This window comes from Oncorhynchus nerka, linkage group LG25 (assembly GCF_034236695.1).
Source record: "Oncorhynchus nerka isolate Pitt River linkage group LG25, Oner_Uvic_2.0, whole genome shotgun sequence".
In the NCBI taxonomy this organism is placed as follows: Eukaryota; Metazoa; Chordata; class Actinopteri; order Salmoniformes; family Salmonidae; genus Oncorhynchus; species Oncorhynchus nerka.
This window is the reverse complement of record NC_088420.1, coordinates 5890932-5910700: the sequence shown is the minus strand read 5'-3', so window position 1 is coordinate 5910700 and position 19769 is coordinate 5890932. Positions and strand designations below refer to the sequence as shown.

General features: G+C 46.3%; 1 protein-coding gene across 2 annotated transcripts; it reads right to left on the bottom strand.

The window, feature by feature from the left end:
• Window positions 1–3240: 3240 nt before the first annotated feature.
• Window positions 3241–18940, bottom strand: agxta (alanine--glyoxylate and serine--pyruvate aminotransferase a). Of its 2 annotated transcripts, none has more exons than XM_029646836.2 (11): window positions 18708–18940; window positions 15244–15436; window positions 13953–14017; window positions 12459–12559; window positions 12256–12326; window positions 6842–6926; window positions 6567–6665; window positions 6149–6218; window positions 5616–5711; window positions 3999–4127; window positions 3241–3682 (listed from the first exon to the last, which is right to left on the bottom strand). In XM_029646836.2, the coding sequence occupies exons 1-11, from the start codon at window positions 18870–18872 to the stop codon at window positions 3575–3577; spliced, it is 1182 nt and encodes a 393-aa protein (XP_029502696.1). In that variant the 5' UTR covers window positions 18873–18940; the 3' UTR covers window positions 3241–3574. The 2 variants fall into 2 exon arrangements, with proteins under 2 accessions (XP_029502696.1, XP_064865570.1); XM_065009498.1 differs by having other exon boundaries at window positions 18640–18723.
• Window positions 18941–19769: the final 829 nt, after the last annotated feature.

Below are 19769 nucleotides of genomic sequence, written 5' to 3'. Positions count from 1 at the left end.
GGCCGCAACTCATCCGGCCGCACCCCAACAACTCATCCGGCCGCACCCCAACAACTCATCCGGCCGCACCCCAACAACTCATCCGGCCGCACCCCAACCCCGTCACGACCGGCTCTACTCACCTGCCAAAAGAGGCAGACTATCCCCGGCCAACAGAAGATCCGCGGCACGACGGGAACTTTACGTTTAGGGGGGATTCTGACTTAGAGGCGTTCATTCATAATCCCACAGACGGTAGCTCCTCAGCCAAGCACATACACCAAATGTGCTTGGGGGATTTGAGTGCGACCGCGACAGGTGGGTACACTCCTTTTTGAATTTCATCAAGTTGACATTCAGTGATCCAGTGGGAACCTAGACTTCTTCCGTCTGTTTTATGGTTCCGCAGTAAATCAATGGGTGTGGATGGTACTACCCACATCAGATGTAGGCCTCCCTCCCCAGACAAGATGGAGATACCTCTCCCCACTTCGTAGGGCATGATCCAGATCCATGCAATGACCTATCACTGCGGGGCCAATAGGTTTAGTCTCCGCCTCAAGTCTAGTGAGGTAGAGGAGACTTCCCCACCTACAATGTACGATATCCCGCATTCAGGGAAACCTGAGGCCTGGTAGTGTCAGCTAATCTCCACTACATAGAATGTGTAGAGTCCTGCACCCAGGCGGACCGGAGGCCTGGTAGTGTCAGCTAATGGTCAGCTAATCTCCACTACATAGAATGTGTAGAGTCCTGCACCCAGGCGGACCGGTGGCCTGGTAGTGTCAGCTAATCTCCACTACATAGAATGTGTAGAGTCCTGCACCCAGGCGGACCGAAGGCTTGGTAGTGTCAGCTAATGGTCAGCTAATCTCCACTACATAGAATGTGTAGAGTCCTGCACCCAGGCGGACCGGAGGCCTGGTAGTGTCAGCTAATGGTCAGCTAATCTCCACTACATAGAATGTGTAGAGTCCTGCACCCAGGCGGACCGGACGCCTGGTAGTGTCAGCTAATGGTCAGCTAATCTCCACTACATAGAATGTGTAGAGTCCTGCACCCAGGTGGACCGGAGGCCTGGTAGTGTCAGCTAATGGTCAGCTAATCTCCACTACATAGAATGTGTAGAGTCCTGCACCCAGGCGCACCGGAGGCCTGGTAGTGTCAGCTAATGGTCAGCTAATCTCCACTACATAGAATGTGTAGAGTCCTGCACCCAGGCGGACCGGAGGCCTGGTAGTGTCAGCTAATCTCCACTACATAGAATGTGTAGAGTCCTGCACCCAGGCGGACCGGAGGCCTGGTAGTGTCAGCTAATGGTCAGCTAATCTCCACTACATAGAAGGTGTAGAGTCCTGCACCCAGGCGGACCGGAGGCCTGGTAGTGTCAGCTAATGGTCAGCTAATCTCCACTACATAGAAGGTGTAGAGTCCTGCACCCAGGCGCACCGGAGGCCTGGTAGTGTCCATAAACGCTAAGAACATTCCATCTCCATTTAGAGCTCCACTGTTAGCGGGTCCAGCCTAAAGCCAGCGTTCGATTCAAACCTTCGCGGTTTAGAGTTAAGTATCCGGGGGATAAACGTTTCACCAGAGCCGCTCTGTGATCAGACTGATGCCAGTAACTATCCACTATCAGCAAATCAGACTGATGCCAGTAACTATCCACTATCAGCAAATCAGACTGATGCCAGTAACTATCCACTATCAGCCATCTCCCAGGACTGAACTCCCCCCTCCCAGCCAAAGCCAGGGATGTGTTTGAGCCATCATTCTCTAATTGGCTTCCTGTCAAGGTCAGGATTCGTTAACAAGAGCCCCGCAGCAAATCATTGAGTCTGGTAGAACCGTCCTCACATTTTCATGCTTGACCTAAAGCCCCATATTCCAGGACCGACTGCCGCCTTCCTTTTTAACGATCAACAGCCGTCACCATCTGCAGGACTCTCTTCGCGTACCGACTAGTACCGAGGTAACTCCCGTTTGGTTTGCATCGTTAGCGACACCTGAAAACAGATGGCATACAGGGATGGAAGAGCCCTGCTAGAGGGCTACCTCGTCATCTCCCTTACTAAGGCTCAGGACTCCTTAAGAGTCATTGTTACTCCTGCCATTTACCTACACTTCATTGAATTCAGAGCAACGGGCAGAAATCACACCGCGTCAACACCCACCTCGGGCCTTCACGATGCTTTGTTTTAATTAAACAGTCGGATTCCCCTGGTCCACACCAGTTCTAAGTCAGCTGCTAGGCGCCGGCTGACACGACCCGCCGGAGACAGGAATGGGGAGATCCGCGAGGATTTACAACCCTCACCCCTGGATTTTCAAGGGCCAGCGAGAGCTTACCGGCACTGCCGGGACTGCAATGCTTTCCAGGGCTTGGGTCCCTCTCTCGGGGCGAACCAATTCCAGGGGGCTATGCCCTTCACAAAGAAAAGACAACTCTCCCCGGGGCTCCTGCCAGCTTCTCCGGGATCGGTCGCGTTACCGCACTGGACGCCTCGAGGCGCCCGTCTCCGCCAGTCCGTGGACATTCTGAAAGTAGTTTGAGGTCAGTAGGTCACAAATTAGGAAGTTTGAAAAATGTATGTAAAATCTTGTGAGAATATAATGGACAAACTAAAGGGTGTGCAATGTGTAGGCCCACTAAGTGTACATTCTGAACCTTGTTTGAAGTAAGTAGGTCACATGACCAAAGAGCTATTGAAATTCGAATGTAAAAAAGTTTGTACTTTGTTTACACTCCCTAACTAATTCAACTAGGAATACAAAATGCTGCTCACATTTCCACATGTTTATTAGATTTGGAAAGCGAATTCATGTCCACATCGTGAAAGTAAGACCTGTGCAATGTTGTGCGCAATTTTTCCAACATCATGACACTTATTTGGGAGTCTCTGGCTCAAGTGATTTGAAAGCCCGAATATCCGCTGAATTATTCAACTTCAAACTGGTTTTACCTTGGTCTCAAACCGATCGTTCGCTCTCCTGCAGTGTTTGGACTAGTTTGTTACATGGTGTCGTTTTCACTGCCTTGTCGATGACAGAGCACGAAGCTATCCTTATAGCTATTGTACCGGTGTTCGGGAACTCACAAAACTAAAAGCCCTGTTGTAGCTAGCTGACCCCCCCCCAGGTCGTCTACGAGTGATTTATTTATTTTGTGTAAATAGAGGGCGTAATCTACTGTCGACAGAATATTACTACACTTTTGGAAGACGAGTGACAAAAATGTATTCAAACATTGAAAGCATTGAGAACATTGCTTTGTTTTTAATCAAATGAAAGGAAAACACACAATCACATAACATGTATTTGATTAGAAGTTTACAGAACACTTGAATCAGAGGTAACAAACAAATCATACTGTTTTAATTTTTTTATTTGTTATTTTATTCAACATATTAGAAGTTTCCATTCCATTAATTGTTCTTCCCTGACATCAAAGCTGACTTTAAACTGACTTTCAGACAGCCATGTTATAATTTGTTCTCGTGGCAGCGTTTTAGCCATGTTTGACCTTGCCAGAGACAATGTTTACAATGTTGATCCAGACTTTGACCTTGCTATTATGGAAGCGGTTTGAGCCATGTTATACTTTGCTTTTATGACAGTATCTGAGAGCATCTCTCAGGGCCTCCAGCACCATGTCGACACTGGCCTTGCTGCTGTTACCCCCCATCAGTCCCACACGCAGCACCTGAGGAGAGAGACGGGACGGGTCAGAGAGCCGGTTGCACACAGGAGAAGGCGTGGTCGAGCCCACACAACCAACCTGTTATCGCAGCAGTAGACAATGGTTGTTATGGTGATCACGATCGTAGCTACTTAAACCCCATTGTCAAAGCAATGCATATAACGGCTCACAAAGGTACCCCCCTGCTCCCTACTATGACTGGTAACTCATGCAGAACTAAGAAGCAGCAGTAGTCCATTCTGTGTCCTGGCTTGAGACGGCCTCAGTCCTCTAACTCATTGGTTCTCAACCTTTTTTTTTTTTTTTTTTTGCCCCTCACCTGGCCAACGGATGGTCCCAGTCCTCCAGAGATCTCTAGGTTGTGATTCTTCATGATGTAGCTGGTGATCTCCTTCCAGTCATATCCAGGGGGTGCTACTATAGTGGTGACCGTGGGCAACCTGGCGTTCTGGCGAATGGAACCATCAATGGAAAGAGGAGTGTTTTAAGGGGTCTGAGGGTTTTGTTTTACAGTAAAACATATGGAAAGAGGAGTGTTTAAGGGATCTGAGGGTTTTGTTTTACAGTAAAACATATGGAAAGAGGAGTGTTTAAGGGGTCTGAGGGTTTTGTTTTACAGTAAAACATATGGAAAGAGGAGTGTTTAAGGGGTCTGAGGGTTTTGTTTTACAGTAAAACATATGGAAAGAGGAGTGTTTAAGGGGTCTGAGGGTTTTGTTTTACAGTAAAACATATGGAAAGAGGAGTGTTTAAGGGGTCTGAGGGTTTTGTTTTACAGTAAAACATATGGAAAGAGGAGTGTTTAAGGGATCTGAGTGTTTTGTTTTACAGTAAAACATATGGAAAGAGGAGTGTTTAAGGGGTCTGAGGGTTTTGTTTTACAGTAAAACATATGGAAAGAGGAGTGTAAGGGGCCTGAGTGTTTTGTTTTACAGTAAAACATATGGAAAGAGGAGTGTTTAAGGGGTCTGAGTGTTTTGTTTTACAGTAAAACATATGGAAAGAGGAGTGTTTAAGGGGCCTGAGTGTTTTGTTTTACAGTAAAACATATGGAAAGAGGAGTGTTTAAGGGGTCTGATGGTTTTGTTTTACAGTAAAACATATGGAAAGAGGAGTGTTTAAGGGGCCTGAGTGTTTTGTTTTACAGTAAAACATATGGAAAGAGGAGTGTTTAAGGGGTCTGAGGGTTTTGTTTTACAGTAAAACATATGGAAAGAGGAGTGTTTAAGGGGTCTGAGGGTTTTGTTTTACAGTAAAACATATGGAAAGAGGAGTGTAAGGGGCCTGAGTGTTTTGTTTTACAGTAAAACATATGGAAAGAGGAGTGTTTAAGGGGTCTGAGGGTTTTGATTTACAGTAAAACATATGGAAAGAGGAGTGTAAGGGGCCTGAGTGTTTTGTTTTACAGTAAAACATATGGAAAGAGGAGTGTTTAAGGGGTCTGAGTGTTTTGTTTTACAGTAAAACATATGGAAAGAGGAGTGTTTAAGGGATCTGAGGGTTTTGTTTTACAGTAAAACATATGGAAAGAGGAGTGTTTAAGGGGCCTGAGTGTTTTGTTTTACAGTAAAACATATGGAAAGAGGAGTGTTTTAGGGGTCTGAGGGTTTTGTTTTACAGTAAAACATATGGAAAGAGGAGTGTTTAAGGGGCCTGAGTGTTTTGTTTTACAGTAAAACATATGGAAAGAGGAGTGTTTAAGGGGTCTGAGGGTTTTGTTTTACAGTAAAACATATGGAAAGAGGAGTGTTTAAGGGGCCTGAGTGTTTTGTTTTACAGTAAAACATATGGCAGTCTGCAATATATTTAACATACTACTGTTACATCACAGAATAAGGTTATACTATATGTGTAGCTACATTATTGAATGTTATTTTGTTTTCATTTGTACTTTAAATAGACAACAGTAAATCTCTTTAAGGTCTTTGATACTGACCTTGTCTTTCACAAACAGTTTGAGGCCCATGTTCTCTAGGCCTTCATGGAAGTATTCTGCTACTTCCTTGTGTCTCTGCCAGGAGTTCTCCAGACCCTGGGAGAGAGTAGAGACACGGGTCTGTCATTTCATCATCACTAAAAACACAACTACCGTGCCCAATGCTGCTATAACATATTCCCGTTTACATTTTCAATTATCTTATATCTGAGAGAGAGAGAGAAGAGGGACAGAGCGAGAGAGAGAGAGAGAGAGAGAGAGAGCGAGAGAGAGAGAGAGAATGATTTAAAACATATATCAAAGTGCTAGGATATAATTTATCCCTGTGAATTATCTTATATATGAGAGAGAGAGAGAGAGAGAAGAGGGACAGAGCGAGAGAGAGAGAGAGAGAGAGAGAGCGAGAGAGAGAGAGAGAGAGAATGATTTAAAACATTTATCAAAGTGCTAGGATATAATTTATCCCTGTGAATTATCTTATGATTCTATAAGATGTAACTCTTATCTAAGCGTGTGAACCAGACTAAAGTCACCTGTTCAGCGAGGATAGCCAGGCTCTCCCGGAGAGAGTAGAAGGCAGACACAGGCGCAGTGTGGTGGTATCTGTTCAGAGGAACAACATGTCAGACTCAGTACTGTCACCAATGATACATTCTGCTTTACTTACATGCTGAGCTGCGATTCCATTGACATTCACAGGAACATCATGTTAAACTGTGTTTTTTTTTTGTCCAGGTAGATCAAACTGTTAAACTGTGTTTTTGTTAAAGGTAGATGATGTCATAGAATGTGGTGTTAGATGATGTCATAGAATGTGGTGTTAGATGATGTAATAGAATGTGGTGTTAGATGATGACATAGAATGTGGTGTTAGATGACGTCATAGAATGTGGTGTGAGACGATGTGTTGGTGATACAAGGCTCTGATGTAATGCATTATGGGAGTCTCACATTCTAGCAGGTTTGCCGTCACAACCCCAGTAATTTGCCAGCCAGGTCATGTCCAGGAAGAACGACACTGGCTTTGTTTTCCGATTGAATACTTTCTGACTGGATAGAAGCAGAAAATAAGTGCTCATAGTAAGAAAATACATTCGATTGGTTGTTATTGTTTAATTGCTTTGTAAATATCAGGTCTTTTTTTTTACCATTTAAAAAGTGCTTCCAACCTGTATTTTTTTTCTCTCCTACATTTCTAAAGCTACGGACTAGAACACCTTCCTCACCAAGCTCTTTCACTGAAGGAAATGGGAGCGGTCCCAGGTGGGGCATTTAGAACCTTCTGTGAGCCAGAGTACAGGATGTCGATACCTGAAGGAAACATAATGAACTTGACTTGTTAAGTTTCAACCTGAAAATCTGTTCGCTCTGATGGCAGTACAATGAATGAAACTAGTAGTAATGCTATTATCACACGGGTAAATAATATGTAGCAAAGATATATGCAGGGTTATGGTGCATGTCAATAGTCCAACGTAGCGTCATAATAAGCATCAACACAGGCAAGGTTTCCCCCCTCAGGGTCTTTAACTAGCTTCCCCCGGGCTCTTTAACTAGCTCCCCCTCAGGGTCTTTAACTAGCTTCCCCCTCAGGGTCTTTAACTAGCTTTCCCCCTCAGGGTCTTTAACTAGCTTCCCCTCAGGGTCTTTAACTAGCTTTCCCCTCAGGGTCTTTAACTAGCTCCCCCCTCAGGGTCTTTAACTAGCTTTCCCCCTCAGGGTCTTTAACTAGCTTCCCCCTCGGGGTCTTTAACTAGCTTTTCCCCCTCAGGGTCTTTAACTAGCTTTCCCCCCTCAGGGTCTTTAACTAGCTTCCCCCTCAGGGTCTTTAACTAGCTTTCCCCCTCAGGGTCTTTAACTAGCTTCCTCCTCAGGGTCTTTAACTAGCTTCCCCTCAGGGTCTTTAACTAGTTTTTCCCCCGGGGTCTTTAATAGCTTTCCCCCGGGGTCTTTATCTAGCTTCCGCCTCGGGGTCTTTATCTAGCTTCTGCCTCAGGGTCTTTAACTAGCTTTCCCTCAGGGTCTTTAACTAGCTTTCCCTCAGGGTCTTTAACTAGCTTCCCCCTCAGGGTCTTTAACTAGCTTCCCCTCAGGGTCTTTAACTAGTTTTTCCCTCAGGGTCTTTATCTAGCTTCCTCCTCAGGGTCTTTAACTAGCTTTGCCCCTCAGGGTCTTTAACTAGCTTTCCCCCTCAGGGTCTTTAACTAGCTTATCCTCAGGGTCTTTAACTCGCTTTCCCACGGGGTCTTTAACTAGTTTTCCCCCTCAGGGTCTTTAACTAGCTTTCCCCCACAGGGTCTTTAACTAGCTTATCCTCAGGGTCTTTAACTAGCTTATCCTCAGGGTCTTTAACTAGCTTATCCTCAGGGTCTTTAACTAGCTTTCCCCCCTTAGGGTCTTTAACTAGCTTCCCCCTCAGGGTCTTTAACTAGCTTCCCCCTCAGGGTCTTTATCTAGCTTCCCCCTCAGGGTCTTTATCTAGTTTCCCTCAGGGTCTTTAACTAGTTTCCCTCAGGGTCTTTAACTAGCTTTCCCCCTCAGGGTCTTTAACTAGCTTCCCCCGGGGTCTGTATCTAGCTTTCCCTCAGGGTCTTTAACTAGGTTCCCCCTCACTGTCTTTAACTAGCTTCCCCTCAGGGTCTTTAACTACCTTCCCCTCAGGGTCTTTAACTAGTTTTTCCCTCAGGGTCTTTAACTAGCTTTCCCCCAGGGTCTTCATCTAGCTTCCGCCTCAGGGTCTTTAACTAGCTTTCCCTCAGGGTCTTTAACTAGCTTTCCCTCAGGGTCTTTAACTAGCTTCCCCCTCAGGGTCTTTAACTAGCTTCCCCTCAGGGTCTTTAACTAGTTTTTCCCTCCGGGTCTTTAACTAGCTTCCCCCTCAGGGTTTTTAACTAGCTTTCCCTCAGGGTCTTTAACTAGCTTCCCCCGGGGTCTGTATCTAGCTTTCCCTCAGGGTCTTTAACTAGGTTCCCCCTCACTGTCTTTAACTAGCTCCCCCCTCAGGGTCTTTAACTAGCTTCCCCCCTCAGGGTCTAACTAGCTTCCCCCTCAGGGTCTTTAACTAGCTTCCCCCATCAGGGTCTTTAACTAGCTTTCCCCCTCAGGGTCTTTAACTAGCTTCCCCCTCAGGGTCTTTAACTAGCTTTCCCCCTCAGGGTCTTTAACTAGCTTTGCCCCTCAGGGTCTTTAACTAGCTTTCCCCCTCAGGGTCTTTAACTAGCTTTCCACCTCAGGGTCTTTAACTAGCTTTCCCCCTCAGGGTCTTTAACTAGCTTTCCCCCCTCAGGGTCTTTAACTAGCTTCCCCCTCAGGGTCTTTAACTAGCTTCCCCCTCAGGGTCTTTAACTAGCTTCCCCCTCAGGGTCTTTAACTAGCTCCCCCCTCAGGGTCTTTAACTAGCTTCCCCCTCAGGGTCTTTAACTAGCTTCCCCCATCAGGGTCTGTAACTAGCTTCACCCCTCAGGGTCTTTAACTAGCTTATCCTCAGGGTCTTTAACTCGCTTTCCCACGGGGTCTTTAACTAGTTTTCCCCCTCAGGGTCTTTAACTAGCTTTCCCCCTCAGGGTCTGTAACTAGCTTATCCTCAGGGTCTTTAACTAGCTTTCCCCCCTCAGGGTCTTTAACTAGCTTCCCCCTCAGGGTCTTTAACTAGCTTCCCCCTCAGGGTCTTTAACTAGCTTCCCCCTCAGGGTCTTTAACTAGCTTCCCCCTCAGGGTCTTTATCTAGCTTCCCCCTCAGGGTCTTTATCTAGTTTCCCTCAGGGTCTTTAACTAGTTTCCCTCAGGGTCTTTAACTAGCTTTCCCCCTCAGGGTCTTTAACTAGCTTCCCCCTCAGGGTCTTTAACTAGCTTCCCCCTCAGGGTCTTTAACTAGCTTCCCCCTCAGGGTCTTTAACTAGCTTCCCCTCGGGGTCTTTAACTAGCTTCCCCCTCGGGGTCTTTAACTAGCTTCCCCTCTGGGTCTTTAACTAGCTTCCCCCTCGGGGTCTTTAACTAGCTTCCCCCTCGGGGTCTTTAACTAGCTTCCCCCTCAGGGTCTTTAACTAGCTTCCCCCTCGGGGTCTTTAACTAGCTTCCCCCTCGGGGTCTTTAACTAGCTTCCCCCCCTCAGGGTCTAACTAGATTCCCCCTCAGGGTCTTTAACTAGCTTCCCCCATCAGGGTCTTTAACTAGCTTTCCCCCTCAGGGTCTTTAACTAGCTTCCCCCTCAGGGTCTTTAACTAGCTTTCCCCCTCAGGGTCTTTAACTAGCTTTGCCCCTCAGGGTCTTTAACTAGCTTTGCCCCTCAGGGTCTTTAACTAGCTTTCCCCCTCAGGGTCTTTAACTAGCTTTCCCCCTCAGGGTCTTTAACTAGCTTTCCCCCTCAGGGACTTTAACTAGCTTTCCCCCTCAGGGTCTTTAACTAGCTTCCCCCTCAGGGTCTTTAACTAGCTTCCCCCTCAGGGTCTTTAACTAGCTTCCCCCTCAGGGTCTTTAACTAGCTCCCCCCTCAGGGTCTTTAACTAGCTTCCCCCATCAGGGTCTGTAACTAGCTTCACCCCTCAGGGTCTTTAACTAGCTTATCCTCAGGGTCTTTAACTAGCTTATCCTCAGGGTCTTTAACTAGCTTATCCTCAGGGTCTTTAACTAGCTTATCCTCAGGGTCTTTAACTAGCTTATCCTCAGGGTCTTTAACTAGCTTATCCTCAGGGTCTTTAACTAGCTTTCCCCCCTCAGGGTCTTTAACTAGCTTCCCCCTCAGGGTCTTTAACTAGCTTCCCCCTCAGGGTCTTTATCTAGCTTCCCCCTCAGGGTCTTTATCTAGTTTCCCTCAGGGTCTTTAACTAGTTTCCCTCAGGGTCTTTAACTAGCTTTCCCCCTCAGGGTCTTTAACTAGCTTCCCCCTCAGGGTCTTTAACTAGCTTCCCCCTCAGGGTCTTTAACTAGCTTCCCCCTCAGGGTCTTTAACTAGCTTCCCCTCGGGGTCTTTAACTAGCTTCCCCCTCGGGGTCTTTAACTAGCTTCCCCTCTGGGTCTTTAACTAGCTTCCCCCTCGGGGTCTTTAACTAGCTTCCCCCTCGGGGTCTTTAACTAGCTTCCCCCTCGGGGTCTTTAACTAGCTTCCCCCTCGGGGTCTTTAACTAGCTTCCCCCCCTCAGGGTCTAACTAGCTTCCCCCTCAGGGTCTTTAACTAGCTTTCCCCATCAGGGTCTTTAACTAGCTTTCCCCCTCAGGGTCTTTAACTAGCTTCCCCCTCAGGGTCTTTAACTAGCTTTCCCCCTCAGGGTCTTTAACTAGCTTTGCCCCTCAGGGTCTTTAACTAGCTTTGCCCCTCAGGGTCTTTAACTAGCTTTGCCCCTCAGGGTCTTTAACTAGCTTTCCCCCTCAGGGTCTTTAACTAGCTTTCCCCCTCAGGGTCTTTAACTAGCTTTCCCCCTCAGGGACTTTAACTAGCTTTCCCCCTCAGGGTCTTTAACTAGCTTCCCCCTCAGGGTCTTTAACTAGCTTCCCCCTCAGGGTCTTTAACTAGCTTCCCCCTCATGGTCTTTAACTAGCTCCCCCCTCAGGGTCTTTAACTAGCTTCCCCCATCAGGGTCTGTAACTAGCTTCACCCCTCAGTGTCTTTAACTAGCTTATCCTCAGGGTCTTTAACTAGCTTATCCTCAGGGTCTTTAACTCGCTTTCCCACGGGGTCTTTAACTAGTTTTCCCCCTCAGGGTCTTTAACTAGCTTTCCCCCAGGGTCTTTAACTAGCTTATCCTCAGGGTCTTTAACTAGCTTATCCTCAGGGTCTTTAACTAGCTTATCCTCAGGGTCTTTAACTAGCTTTCCCCCCTTAGGGTCTTTAACTAGCTTCCCCCTCAGGGTCTTTAACTAGCTTCCCCCTCAGGGTCTTTATCTAGCTTCCCCCTCAGGGTCTTTATCTAGTTTCCCTCAGGGTCTTTAACTAGTTTCCCTCAGGGTCTTTAACTAGCTTTCCCCCTCAGGGTCTTTAACTAGCTTCCCCCTCAGGGTCTTTAACTAGCTTCCCCCTCAGGGTCTTTAACTAGCTTCCCCCTCAGGGTCTTTAACTAGCTTCCCCTCGGGGTCTTTAACTAGCTTCCCCCTCCGGGTCTTTAACTAGATTCCCCCTCGGGGTCTTTAACTAGCTTCCCCCGCGGGGTCTTTAACTAGCTTCCCCTCAGGGTCTTTAACTAGCTTCCCCCTCGGGGTCTTTAACTAGCTTCCCCCTCGGGGTCTTTAACTAGCTTCCCCCTCGGGGTCTTTAACTAGCTTCCCCCTCAGGGTCTTTAACTAGCTTCCCCCTCAGGGTCTTTAACTAGCTTCCCCTCAGGGTCTTTAACTAGTTTTCCCCTCAGGGTCTTTAACTAGCTTCCCCTCAGGGTCTTTAACTAGCTTCCCCCATCAGGGTCTTTAACTAGCTTCCCCCATCAGGGTCTTTAACTAGCTTCCCCCATCAGGGTCTTTAACGAGGTGGTCTTGATAAACCTGTCTGTGTATCCCGGAGCAACAGGTGTCTCTGTAACACCGATGTGATCTTTGCTCATCCCTCTCAACGGGAACTCTGTTATTCCTGCAGGGTCCTTGTGCTATTTGCTACCTGGTCACTACAACACCATGCCTTATTTGTCCATGTAAAGTCAGGCACCTGCCTTCATACCTTGTTTGTCCATGTGAAGTGGGGCACCTCCCATTGAAGCCACACAGTCAACGAGAAACAGACAGTTGTGCCTTGCAGAAAGAAAGGAGAGGGCACTACTTTTTAACAAATGATTCACTGGTACCTTATATATTATCTGTTGGGTTTTTATAAGCATTTATATTGACATGGAAGCTGAAGAGGTGGATTAAGGGTCTCTTTACTTGTGACATATGTCTCCAATGCCATCTAGTGGATGGACTACTCCTGTGGAGGATTCTCCGTGGGTTAGGAAGAACAGCACAGGCTTGTGTTTGGCCAGGGCCTGAGGAGAAATGGTGACAGATCAGAAATACCAGTCTCGATGCACAGAATGAAATGGGCCCTGGTCTAAAGTGATACACTACATAGGGAATAGGGCTCTAGTCTAAAGTAGTGCACTATATAGGGAATAGGGCTCTGGTCAAAAGTAGTGCACTATATAGGGAATAGGGCTCTGGTCAAAAGTAGTGCACTATATAGGGAATAGGGCTCTGGTCTAAAGTAGTGCACTATATAGGGAATAGGGCTCTGGTCTAAAGTAGTGCACTATATAGGGAATAGGGCCCTGGTCTAAAGTAGTGCACTATATAGGGAATAGGGCTCTGGTCTAAAGTAGTGCACTATATAGGGAATAGGGCTCTGGTCTAAAGTAGTGCACTATATAGGGAATAGGGCCCTGGTCTAAAGTAGTGCACTATATTGGGAATTGGGCTCTGGTCTAGAGTCTATATAGGGAATAGGGTTACACTTGGGGCGCACAATGGTGTATCGGATAGCAGCAATTTGGCATATCTATAGGAGTATCTATACCTATAGATGAAGGTTAGGAGTATCTATACTTGTAGATGAAGGTTAGGGTTGGAGTATCTATACATATAGATGAAGGTTAGGGTAGGAGTATCTATACCTATAGATGAAGGTTAGGGTTGGAGTATCTATACTTATAGATGAACGTTAGGGTAGGAGTATCTATACCTATAGATGAAGGTTAGGAGTATCTATACTTATAGATGAAGGTTAGGGTAGGAGTTACCTGTAGATGAAGGTTAGGGTTGGAGTATCTATACTTATAGATGAAGGTTAGGAGTATCTATACTTGTAGATGAAGGTTAGGGTTGGAGTATCTATACATATAGATGAAGGTTGGGAGTATCTATACTTATATATGAAGGTTAGGGTTGGAGTATGTATACCTGTAGATGAAGGTTAGGGTTGGAGTATCTATACCTGTAAATGAAGGTTAGGGCAGGATTATCTATACCTATAGATGAAGGTTAGGGTTGTAGTATCTATACCTGTAGATGAAGGTTAGGGTAGGTGTATCTATACTTATAGATGAAGGTTAGGAGTATCTATACTTGTAGATGATGGTTAGGAGTATCTATACTTATAGATGACGGTTAGGGTTGGAGTATCTATACCTGTAGATGAAGGTTAGGGTAGGAGTATCTATACCTATAGATGAAGGTTAGGGTAGGAGAATCTATACTTATAGATGGTTAGGGTAGGAGTATCTATACCTGTAGATGAAGGTTAGGGTAGGAGTATCTATACCTGTAGTTGAAGGTTAGAGTAGGATTATCTATATACCTACTGATGAAGGTTAGGGTAGGAGTATCTATACCTGTAGACGAAGGTTAGGGTATGAGCAGATCAAATGAGATGTGTGCCATTACCCGATCAATCTCTTCACTGGTGAAATACCCCCCTGCTGTTGTCACAATGGAATTAACTCTGGCACCTGTTGGGTTGATGGGAAATGTATTATGTTAATCACAAATGTATCAATTCAAAGGGAACTTCCTCAGTGGACAAAAGCCACGGTATTTGAAACAAGGTCTTTAATACCCAGGTGTGCTCACAGGCGTGTAAATAGGGTGAAACTGCTAGCTAGTTAGCGGTGCGCGCTAGTAGCGTTTCAGTTGGTGACTTCACTCGCTCTGAGACCTTGAACTAGTTGTTACCCTTGCTCTGCTAAGGCTGTGGCTGTTGTGGAGCGATAGGTAACAATGCTTTGTGGGAAGGCAGTTGTTGATGTGTTCAGAGGGTCCCTGGTTCGAGCCCAGGTTGGGGCAAGGAGAGGGACAGAAGCAAAACTTTAACAGGCAAAGGTCATGTTTACCCAATGACACCCTATCCACTATATAGTGCACTGCTGTTGACCAGGACCCATAGTGCACTGCTGTTGACCAGGACCCATAGTGCACAGCTGTTGACCAGGACCCATAGTGCACAGCTGTTGACCAGGACCCATAGTGCACAGCTGTTGACCAGGACCCATAATGCACTGCTGTTGACCAGGACTACTGTTGACCAGGACCCATAGTGCACAGCTGTTGACCAGGACCCATAGTGCACTGCTGTTGACCAGGACCCATAGGGCTCTACTGTTGACCAGGACCCATAGGGCTCTACTGTTGACCAGGACCCATAGTGCACTGCTGTTGACCAGGACTACTGTTGACCAGGACTACTGTTGACCAGGACCCATAGTGCACTGCTGTTGACCAGGACCCATAGTGCACTGCTGTTGACCAGGACCCATAGTGCACAGCTGTTGACCAGGACCCATAATGCACTGCTGTTGACCAGGGACCCATAGTGCACAGCTGTTGACCAGGACCCATAATGCACTACTGTTGACCAGGACCCATAGTGCACTGCTGTTGACCAGGACCCATAGTGCACTGCTGTTGACCAGGACCAATAGTGCACTGCTGTTGACCAGGGACCCATAGTGCACAGCTGTTGACCAGGACCCATAATGCACTACTGTTGACCAGGACCCATAGTGCACTGCTGTTGACCAGGACCCATAATGCACTGCTGTTGACCAGGACCCATAGTGCACAGCTGTTGACCAGGACCCATAGTGCACAGCTGTTGACCAGGACCCATAATGCACTGCTGTTGTCAAAAAAAGGGAACAGGGGGCCATATGGAACGTATCCCATAACAACCAAGTACCTATCCTCTCTGCCATCTCTGCTGCCCGTTCTCCCCAGATCCCGTTGACCGCGGTGAGGACCCCTTCCCCTGGCTCTATGGCGTTGAAGATGGCACACTCCATGGCCGTGTGTCCTGTGCCACTCACTGCTATTGTCATGTTGTTCTGAGTCTGGAAGGCATATTGGATCCCACTCTTGATGTCACTCATGATCTAGAATACCAAACAAACACAGTAAAAGAGATGATTATGGGATCAAGAGTCTGTCTGGTAGACACTTGAGGATTAGGACGTGTACTGTGTGTGTAGTGTACAGTGTCTACTTGTGTTACACTGCAGTACTGTGTGTCTTAAGACAATTTTTTCCCCTCGGGACGTTAAACTTTTTTACATTTTTTTTTTTTTTTTTTTAACCTTTATTTAACCAGGCAAGTCAGTTAAGAACACATTCTTATTTTCAATGACGGCCTAGGAACAGTGGGTTAACTGCCTGTTCAGGGGCAGAACGACAGATTTGTACCTTGTCAGCTCGGGGGTTTGAACTCGCAACCTTCCGGTTACTAGTCCACCGCTCTAACCACTAGGCTACGCTGCCGATTCTATATCTGATTTAATGATTTGTTACGTTTCTCTCAACACTGTAATAGGTTCGATGGGTAGTGAAAACAGATTTAAAACACACGTCACTTTTACATCAGTTGAACGCAGAGCCGCCTACATGCTGTGTTTAGGGCCCCGCCGGCCGACTCAAATTTAGTTATTTACATTTTTTGAACTCTCTCAACTTACTGTTGAAAGATAGAATACACATGTATCATCAGACGTTTTCCACATATGTCAGTAGCTCAATTAGTCCATGTCAGCTAACATGTTTTTTGATTGCTAAGGAAGGTAGCTGTCTAGAGCTTTGTAGGCCTAATCGTAGCCATGCCGACGAGGCACGTGCTCAAGGGGACCTCCAGGGAACCCCCCATTTGGTTTTGGTAGTCATTCTCACACCGATATCATATGAACGTGACATAAATCATGGCCAAGAATGTGAGGATTTGCAGTAAATGTACTTTACACTAACCAGGATTCCATCCAAGTATTTTATTTGTACCTTTATTTAACTAAGCAAGTCGGTTCAGAACACATTCTTATTTACAATGACGCCATGTCGGGGAACTGTGGGTTAAACTGCCTTGTTCAGGGGCAGAACGACAGATTATTACCTTGTAAACTCAGGGATTAGATCCAGCAACCTTTCGGTTAATGGCCCAACGCTCTAACCACTAGACTACCCTGCCGCCTCTACACTCTAACCACTAGACTACCCTGCCGCCTCTACACTCTAACCACTAGGCTACCCTGCCGCCTCTACACTCTAACCACTAGGCTACCCTGCCGCCTCTACACTCTAACCACTAGGCTACCCTGCCGCCTCTACACTCTAACCACTAGGCTACCCTGCCGCCTCTACACTCTAACCACTAGGCTACCCTGCCGCCTCTATACTCTAACCACTAGGCTACCCTGCCGCCTCTACACTCTAACCACTAGGCTACCCTGCCTCCTCTACACTCTAACCACTAGGCTACCCTGCCGCCTCTACACTCTAACCATAAGGCTACCCTGCCTCCTCTCCACTCTAACCACTAGGCTACCCTGCCGCCTCTACACTCTAACCACTAGGCTACCCTGCCACCTCTACACTCTAACCACTAGGCTACCCTGCCGCCTCTACACTCTAACCACTAGGCTACCCTGCCTCCTCTACACTCTAACCACTAGGCTACCCTGCCAACTCTACACTCTAACCATAAGGCTACCCTGCCTCCTCTACACTCTAACCACTAGGCTACCCTGCCGCCTTTACACTCTAACCACTAGGCTACCCTGCCTCTACACTCTAACCACTAGGCTACCCTGCCGCCTCTACACTCTAACCACTAGGCTACCCTGCCACCTCTACACTCTAACCACTAGGCTACCCTGCCTCCTCTACACTCTAACCACTAGGCTACGCTGCCAACTCTACACTCTAACCATAAGGCTACCCTGCCTCCTCTACACTCTAACCACTAGGCTACCCTGCCGCCTCTACACTCTAACCACTAGGCTACCCTGCCACCTCTACACTCTAACCACTAGGCTACCCTGCCATCTCTACACTCTAACCACTAGGCTACCCTGCCACCTCTACACTCTAACCACTAGGCTACCCTGCCACCTCTACACTCTAACCACTAGGCTACCCTGCCTCTACACTCTAACCACTAGGCTACCCTGCCTCTACACTCTAACCACTAGGCTACCCTGCCGCCTTTACACTCTAACCACTAGGCTACCCTGCCTCTACACTCTAACCACTAGGCTACCCTGCCTCCTCTACACTCTAACCACTAGGCTACCCTGCCGCCTCTACACTCTAACCACTAGGCTACCCTGCCTCTACACTCTAACCACTAGGCTACCCTGCAATGACAGGCCTGATGGAATCAGCAAATTTGTTGGTAAACTTTCCAAATGTCATAAAATTAAATACACTAGACGAGGTGGGATCTTTTTTTTTGTGTCAGTAAAATGAATTATGCCGAGAAATGATATATTGATATAATGACCAAAGTAAACTTTGGAGTCACGCTATGATATTGTGTGGTCTTCCCACTACGACTCGGGGAAAAAAGCAGTTTATCAGGCTACAGATGATAATTTATGATGAACTGATGAACTTCACAGGGTGGTGAAGGAGCCCAGTGAAGAGCTTGATGCTCCTTTCCAATAAGTATCGAGGGTCTTATTCTGGTGACTTGACGATCGATCCCTTGGCTGCTGTTTGACAAATAAAACTAACATCCCATAATAATCTCATAATGTAGGTAACCTACCCACTGTGTCTCTGCTTTTTTATTTATTTATTTATTTTGTGACAAAACCATCAGTGGAGTTGCCATGGAAACACATTTTAAATTGTTTTTTTTTAAAATCGGTTTTAACCACAAAATGTATTTTTATGTGCACTACTACGTCACTACATACATCCTTTTATCCTCCGCAAGTCAATTTGATGGACACATCGCTAATGGGAAAAAATTTGCATATTGTTTCTATGCAGATTTTAGAATCTTCGCATGATAATCTGTCCCCAATTGGATGGAAACCAGGTGCCATAAAATAAAAATTCTGCCCCCCAATTTTTTTGGCCCTCGAGGTGGGGGGGGGGGGCCCAACCAAATCTTGCTTAGGACCCCCCAAAAAGGCTGGTTGACGTACAGTATTGTACAATGGCTAATCTTTAAATGTTCATAAAATGATTTTGCTTGGGGAGATAAGCAGCTAAACGAACAGAAGATATGATTCAGGGATAATATTATAATCCTTATCTAAAATATTCCAATTCAACCATTTAGGCGTAAAATCCTGCATAAAAGTACCTTTTTTTTTGTTGCACGGTTACCTTTCGTTGAGATTGATTGCTCATCACCAAACTTTGTAGACATACCTCGAGCATTTCTGGATGCATGTGACCGATGATGGGCTCGGCCCCTGCCGCTAAGATGCGGGGAGGAACATTGGACGGTCCGGGCCCAAACATGTGTCTCCGCGGAGCCACGAAGGTTTTCTGGAGACATTTAGGTGGCGGGACGGAGACGGAGATGGACGACATGGTCTCTAGCTGGGTTTGTTGGCAGTGTGGATATGATACAATTGCACGGTCTGGACTCTTGACTCTGTAAGCAGCCTGACAGACACACACCTCTCACCTGACAAAAGAGGCATTTGATCCCCTCCCACTTCTATGTTTGGTTTGCATTTTGACGGTGAGGATTTCGTTCAAGCAAACCTTTCGTTGTTTACTCCTGAAAAGTGTTTTTTGAATTTGATCAGAAGGTATAAAACCATGTTTTACACACTTCTTTTTGTTGTTCAGGTCACATGTCTGTTCCCGGTAATGTATTCACACCATTGTTCAACAGCCACATTTACAAAGGTTAACCATTAACCACCACTTCAGCAGGTCATGGAATTATATCACAACACTTCTAGGAAGAATTCAACACACACTCACATTCCAATCAAATAAACCTAATGGCAAAAAAAAATTATGACCTTGATACTTGTCTAATAAAACGTGAATATATATATATTTGTTAATATTTTTATATATATTATTATAGATATATATATATATCTGTTTTTATGGTGTTTTGTTTTGTGGTGAGCTGATATGGTTTCCTTGATCACTCCAACGTGTTTGTTTGGTCAGTGGTTACTCAGTGACACAGAGAGGCAGTGAACAGACACAGGAGATCAACCCCCCCCCCCACTCTTTTCTAGTTCCTAAACCGTTATCCCTTGGAATCGAGTCAATTCAGGGGGGGGGGGGGACATGGTAAAGACTCTCAGTGGGCTTTTGTTTATTTCAATACCTTGCACGTTGCAACACCAGTGAAGCATCTGTACCCCCCTCCCGTACCCCACGGTCCATACATTTAGAGTGCTGGGCCATTAACCAAAAGTCGCTGGTTCGAATACCGACAAAGTGAAAAATCGGTCGATGTCG

Excerpts from the sequence above, each read along its gene's own strand:
- agxta (XM_029646836.2), bottom strand. The coding sequence starts at position 18,872 with ATGTCGTCCATCTCCGTCTCCGTCCCGCCACCTAAATGTCTCCAGAAA. Across the intron at positions 6,927-12,255 it reads ACTTCACATGGACAAACAAG|GTATCGACATCCTGTACTCT; the intron begins GTATGAAGGCAG and ends TGTTTCCTTCAG. Across the intron at positions 6,219-6,566 it reads GACGGCAAACCTGCTAGAAT|ATACCACCACACTGCGCCTG; the intron begins GTGAGACTCCCA and ends TCCTCTGAACAG.